General features: G+C 35.1%; 1 protein-coding gene across 1 annotated transcript in view; it reads right to left on the bottom strand.

Annotated features, from left to right (window-relative positions):
* LOC125047618 (bifunctional arginine demethylase and lysyl-hydroxylase PSR-like) overlaps positions 1 to 6843 on the bottom strand; it is a 9055-nt gene extending 2212 nt beyond the window's left edge. Inside the window, exons 1-5 of the mRNA XM_047645909.1 lie at positions 6686 to 6843; positions 2934 to 3145; positions 2506 to 2658; positions 2103 to 2299; positions 1109 to 1256 (exon numbers count right to left, since the gene is read on the bottom strand). Coding sequence (XP_047501865.1) covers positions 1109 to 1256; positions 2103 to 2299; positions 2506 to 2658; positions 2934 to 3145; positions 6686 to 6740 — 765 coding nt within the window. The 5' untranslated portion in view covers positions 6741 to 6843. The remainder of the gene's footprint in view (positions 1 to 1108; positions 1257 to 2102; positions 2300 to 2505; positions 2659 to 2933; positions 3146 to 6685) is intronic.
* Between the last annotated feature and the right edge of the window lie 657 nt (positions 6844 to 7500).

The following is a 7500-nucleotide window of genomic DNA, read 5'->3' on the forward strand; positions in this document are numbered from 1 at the left end:
ATGTGTTACTGCATTCTTCCATCTTATAAACATAATCATATACCATGCTGCTCAATATAAATTTCTACAAAATACACTTGTAGGTTTGAGGAAACAGGATGAATGTGGTGGATTTCAGCCTAGAACAAATCAAGAGTCAGTGGTTTCTCCATGTTCCAATGGGACACGAACACTGACAAAGACCTAGCAAACTTGTCAGAATTATTTACCCCCAAAGCTTCGCAAACACTCCCTGCTCACCCATTGAGTCGTGACTCATTGCTTAACACAAAACCGATGGGCATAGCATGTATGTACATACCATGTCGTGCCCACTTTGAGTTCACTTTCTTGTTTTTACACACAGATGGCTCTACTTGTACTAAAACACCAATGAGCCAATTATGACAACTACTTGTTTCACCTGTTTATCCTTTTCCTTTTCAAAAACATTTTATGTTTTCTTATACTGCCACTACTAATGTCAATAACATTATAGTAATTACAATGTCTATATTAATACCATTAGTACTGATAGCATTAGTAAAAAGAAAAAGAAAAAGAAAAAGAAAAAGAAAAAGAAAAAGAAAAAGAAAAAGGAAAGGGAAAAGGAAAAAGAAAAAGAGAGAAATCAGGTAAGGTCACAAGGTCTACTATTTGACTCCTTTGTGGCTAAGCACTAGCAGAGCCATCTATACACAGACATTTCACAAAACATTCTAAAATGAGCACAGCATTTTCCCCGCAATGTTGGGTTAAGAACCACTAATATAAATGGTATAGGTCTGTTGGCCTTTTGCAGTAGTGTTTTAGCTAGCAATTACATCACTGTGGTGAATGTGGACCTAACATTACTTCCTACAGTATTTTTATAGCTAAAATGATTTTCCTCTATGTACTTTAAAGGAATTACCTTAGTTAATCTTTAAATTGGCACAGTTCTCATTTCAAAATTTAGAATACTTTTTCTGCCACTGGATAGATTACACACACACTCTCTCTCTCTAACCTATAGCTTTACTAAATTATATCTTTCTTAAATTGTAAATACATGCAAATATCAAGTGCACTGATATGAAGTAAAATCTACACTGATATACCAAAGGAGCTACCAACATCTGTCTCATACCGGCTTAAATTTCTCTGGCCAACTTGGAAGTTTCGTACGGGGATAAATAATGGAGAACCATGTTATAGCTTCATCTACTTGCTTCCCTCCCTCTGCAGAAGTCACCTTAATAAGCTCCTTGGGAGTATCTGTGGGGAACATGCACCATCTGTTGGAAAGATATAAAATATTAGAAATGTAAGAGCATAATACACAGTATGTAGCAATTTGAGTCACTACTATCCACTGCAGTCTTCTAATAAGCTTGTAAAAGTTTTCTAAATCACTCGCAAGCTATATGAAATCTTGTAAAACAATCTAAGAGATTATAACAAGTTAAATACTCCTTACTTTCTTTGGTACTTATCCAGAACAAAAAAAAAAACATGAGGAAACAGGAAAAAACTTTTGTAATAGTTGTAATGAACACACACAAAGTAATACTATTCAGTACAAAAGTATGTTCAAAGTAAATGCAACTTGACATATTTTCTCAAATCTATAGACCTCCATAACATGTCATGGCCTCTACACTTTTAACTTTTACAATAGACATCAAATCTCCAAATAAATTTTTGTAGATCTCTGTCCCAATTAACCACAATGGCCAGTCCAATCCAAAATGTATGTGGTGGAAGTTGATTTACACTTGTATTTGGTCCTATTCTGGATAATTATCATTGCCTTAACCTCTTATGGCTGAGCACACCTATAGCTGTCATGAAAAACCAACTCATCATGATGGGTATGGCTATAGGTGTCATGAGGCGCTAGAGTGACCTGAGCGGAAAGACCCGCTATATGTAACAGGGTGAATGGCTTGACGGTCACCGGAATGAATGACACCCAGAGATTTCTGGTACCGTCATGGTGGGGTTAACTCAACCTTGTTATAACTATCCATAAAGTTCATTGATATACTGATTTTAGTTTTGGAAAGGCTGGCATAACAGAAGTACAACTAATTTTTGTTCTCTAATAAATTTCTAAGCCTGAAGTTCTCCAACTTGCTTACCTTTTGTGACCACGGAGAAGCGTATTCCATGCACTAGTTCCTAAAGGATCTATGTGAATGCCTGTCCCTGAACGAGCAGGACCCATGACAAACCAGCGGTAAGGGGGGCGTCTATCTTCACCGGAGTACTTAAATAAATCATCTCGAAAATATTTTGGCACATCATAATCTTCTAGAAGCTTTTTACGACGGACGTGCTGAAAGTGAAGCAGTACATTAATTGTGTGTGCCATAAATTCATAACTAAACTAATTACAGACTCAAGCATTATAGAATAGAAAGGATAATTTATGAATTAAATAAACTGCAATACAATTTCTACTGGTACTAAAATAATATTTTACTCAAACAAATTTGCAAACTTAGAGTAACCAGTAACCAGTACCCAGAAAAGGGTTCTCACCTCACCAAAACTGCTATCAAATATATAGAGTGGACTATCATCATCTGTTGTCTTCATATATTCAATGTAATACTTCATCTTCATCTTTACACTGTAGCCTTCATTATCTTCTCCACACTTAAACTTCTGATTCCTGTACTTCTTGTATAACCTCTGTAGAAAGAACATAAACATTGATATAATTAAATAATAAACTCAAGACTTTTTAATGTCTATATTAATTTCCCTATACTATCTGATGTGAACAAAATTCAGGTTCAATCCATTTGATCTCACATCATATAATTGTAAATATTATATATATAATACAACTATGATTTTTACTTTAACCAAATCCCAATTCATGAACTTTGTCTTCCTACCTCAATGACATTCTAAAAAATAAACATTTAATTACAATAACTGGCATACTCAGATGCCTGCTGTACCTCTAAGGTCCACTTATATCGTGCCTTCCAGTTGTCCGTGACCCCTTTAATAACAACTGGTTTGTAGGGCTTCTCAAATCGCTCAATGAACTCTTCAGTTGGGACTTCATTTGCGTGAATGCGTTCTACTGTATCTGGAACAATGTCTATAGAGCAGTCAAACTTGTTCTTGTAGTCATGTTTTGTCCACACGCCCTTTTCTAAACATAATTCTGAAAGTAAAAATAACCATTAAGAAAAAGAGTTGTTATGAATACTTTGATGGTCGCATACAACATACTGTGGAATGCACATAAAACAACATTGTACAGTGCATGTAATCATTATAGTATAATTTTCTGCTTAAAAATTTAGCAGGATATCTAAAGAGGTTAAATTCTTTGTTTTTCACAGCTACATAAATTTCTCTTTAATCCTTCTTTCATTCAGGAAAATACATAATGCAAACAAATCAAATCAAATGACAATTATGGTTATTGGTTAATGGCAAAAAGGCTAAAAATGCTTAGCATTAAAAAGAGAAAATAACATTGCAAAGGAGAGGCACAGAGTCTTGTCACTGCACACAAATGTTTGTGTGCGCCCAGACTGCAAGCCGCACACCTGTCAGAATGGCTGCTCATGCAAGCTTAATGCCCATATTTTGGGCCATGTGTTTGCTGTGAAGCATCATGATCCAATGGGTTAAGAAATTAATCTAAAATTTATTGAACTGGATAACAGTGGAGTCCTGATAAATGTAGGTATTAAAGGTGATCTCACATTCTTCTCCTTCCCCTAATTTCCCTGTATCTCTAATCTTTTTATTTTATTGCCTCCTCCTTTCTTTTCCTCCCCGGTAATTCAAAGCTTTGGACAGTCATCATCTACACAAGGTAAACTATATAGCTATGGAAAAGATAGTTTGATAACCTCAAAGCCACTTTTCATGACTTTTTGAATGCAAATTGCAAATAAGACAATTATTTATATCATTAAAACACATTCATGTTTTACAATATATATCTATTTTATTTTTGATTCATGAGAAATATCATCCAGGTCAACTATGTTAAGATTCACAGATCTATTGTTCACATATATTGTTCATTTTAATGGAAGATGGCTGCCAAAAAATATAACATTTAAATACTTGTAAATATACTTGAAGTCTTGCCTTTTTCTGGATCTAACAAACTGTTGCTTCCTAGAAAGTAAGCAAAAAGTAAAGAAAACCTTGTAGTACTTCAAACTTATAACATTTATGACCAGATATTCAAAGGATGAGCTACAGAAAAACCCAACTTCAGGAGTTAATTCTGTATTTCAGAAATTAATACCCATTGTTTATCAAATGCATTAAATACCAACGTGAAAAGTGAAATCAAAGCCTAGGATTTACATTTCAAAATAAGTAGACTAATCATTTGCCTATTTGGACTTTGATGAATCCACTATATTCATTATGAAAAAGGTATAGTTTCAGTTTCCCACAGCCATATAGTACAAGGTAAATTATGTCTGCAATGGCATAAATGACTAAAAATAAGACACTTTTCATCTGTGGTACTACCTTCGCAAGTTGCTAATAAGAAAGTTGTGCAAGTTGTGCATACTTTGATGTACATTTACAGGAATATGCAACGGTACTGTAATAATCAAGGACCTGTGTACACAAAAAATAACATAAAAAATGAATAAAATAGGTTACGACAAATGCGACACAGAGAATAAGTCCAGATGCAGAGGCCCAATGGGGTAATACAGCGATCGGATGGGGTCTGGGGGTGAAGCCCACTGGTTAGGAAGGATTTTGGTTCATACGGTAATGTTTGTGGATTCCCCAGCAGTAGTTGGAATAAAAGCGACTTAATCATTAATTTTGTAAACATTACCAATACTTTCATTTATATCATTTGTGAAGAAAAATAACAAGAATCAGGTATACTACGATGTGGACAATTGATAGAAGGAACAATAATTGCAAGATTGGACGGTTGTGTGAAACAAAAAATATCACCAACACAAATCTAGCCTTTGCTATTCTATCAGCCCTATTCTGGTAATCATTCAAGATAAGATGCAATAGCCTTCATACTTTTAGCTCTACTAAACAACCTTATTTTCTAAGTAAGCTTGGATTTGACAGTATATATATTATGGAGATTTGCTGGAATGCAAAGTATGGATATTATGGTATCATTTAACTCACTGCCGACGGGCATGGCACGTACGTATATGCCATGCCCACTGTGAGTTTACTTGTTTAATTGTTTTAACACATAGATGGCTGCACTTGTACTAAGTCACCAATGAGCCAATTATGAGTACTGCCAGTCCCGCCCATTTACCCTTTTCCTTTATTTACAAAAATATTTTACGTTATCTTATTTTGCTGTTACTAATGTCTATAGCAATATAGTAATTATATTCATAATAAAAATAACACCATCAATACATTTTTCCCGCCAATTCAAGGAAAGATGAAATCAGGTAAAGTCACAAGGTCTACTAATTGACTTCTTTGTGGCTAGGCACTAGCAGAGCCATCTATGTGCAGAGACATTTCACAAAGATTTAAATAAAATGAGCACTGCATATTCCCCATTTTTTAATTCATTGGGTTAATTTGTAAATCTATGGACCTTGGTATGTGGTTGTGAGTTCAGGTTTTCTTCAATTTTCCCAAATTATCTATACTTTGCTCATTTTAATAAATTAAATAATGGGGTTGTTTTATGTCTCCTTTATGAACATTGCATTAGTTCCCTTCCTCAATCTTCATTAGCAAGTGCTTGTCAACAATAATGAAGATACAAGACCCAACCGATCGGAGCGGCATCAGTCAACAGGGAAAAGCGGGATTAATTCATGCGGCATTTGTATACTTTTGTCATTGTTAATAGGCATAGTCCCCAAACTCCAACCTTCAACCTGCGGTGCAAAATTTCCAACATTTCTAACCAGCAAGACAGAGCTTAGAGGTCCAAGTGATGCTCCTTGTGAGTGACATTACAAACCAGCTAAAGTAATTGGGGTAAATATTCCTTGCTGCGTACTCGGTTCCTAAGTTCCTGAGCTTTTGTATTGTGTTTACTTCTTAAATCCTCCAACTCTTTCTAATATGTCTGGTTTGCGGACATCAATAGGAGCCCAACGACACTAATATCTATAGGTTTTAAGGTGTAGACCTATTCTCGAAGCTTATCCCATTCACTTCAGAGTAATTCATCTCATAAATGAGTGTATGCAACTTCAGTGAATCTCCACCTACATGAACTGTAAGGAATCTTGAGTGTTTCTACCTAGAATTTCAAAACCATATTCCCCATACAATCTATGGGGGATATGGTTCAGGCAAATTATGAGGTATTCATACCCATTTCTAATTTAGTATATTCATGGATATTCCCTATTCAGCTTAATTCAGATACTTGAGCTTGATACAGGCTAAAGACCGGCTTGCTGACTGGCATTTCCCTCCCGAAATATATATAAACAAAAGCTGACATGCTGAGGCCCATCTCCTTACATTGGACTTAATATAAACAGTGGCTATACATTTCCTATAAAAGAATCAAACAAAACCCGAACCATTATAGACAAAAGAAGTGAATAAAACAGACCCAAAACACCCAATTCCCAATAATCATTACAAAGGAAGTAACATGTGAGTCTACGTGACTTCGCTCAGCTATAGGATGGAGGTTCAAACCGATGGGCCTTGACTGCAACATTTAAGCCTTTTGCAACACTATCCATGGGCATATCACCTGGTCTCGCTTTCTTTTTGGCTTCTCTCACTCTCTTCCGGCACCTGTGATCCATGGGCTTGACAAAAACAGGAGGAAAGGGGAAGAAAACGTGCTAAAAGTGTGGGTCCTTGGGCGAGTTGTCTCAGCTCATTGGGTCATGTGTGTACACTAAGCGTTATCGTCACCGCGATTTTCGGGAAATTTCTGCCGACATCAAGCACTTTCCTTTGATGTTAAGATTTCGTATTGATATATAATAAATGGAAAATAACAGGATTTATGATATTGAAGGGTAAATTATTTTCGGAATGTTTCAATAAATAACTTTCTTTATTTAGTCACGAAATTGACGCCATTCGTTATGTAATGTTCAACATAATAGTGAATGCTACAATGGTAAATAAAAAATTGTTATTTTCATAGATTTCATCAAAGATTTTTGAAAAGCTTTCAGAAATATAAGATATTAAGAAAAGCCGACCGCGGACAATGCTCGTTATCCTCACTGAGATTTCCGGGAAACTTCTGTCGACATCTAACGTTTAATTTAAAGATTTTTTTCTTTATTTGTACTGGCTAACACTTAAATCATGCAGGAAAATACTATTTTCGGGAACATTCTGTTGACATTAAGCGCTTTACATATACTTATACCGCATATTTGTAATAACTAGAAATAACGACTTTTACTGTAATAACGGAGAAACTTTGGAGGATATTTCTACAAACACCAAGCATTTTATTTAGATATTTTCATAAACTGTAGTAGGTACTTTTGAAAATCCCTAAGATATAATATAAAATATCCATAGGTGTTATACACACACACACAC

Source organism: Penaeus chinensis, chromosome 41, assembly GCF_019202785.1.
Source record: "Penaeus chinensis breed Huanghai No. 1 chromosome 41, ASM1920278v2, whole genome shotgun sequence".
NCBI classification, from domain to species: Eukaryota; Metazoa; Arthropoda; class Malacostraca; order Decapoda; family Penaeidae; genus Penaeus; species Penaeus chinensis.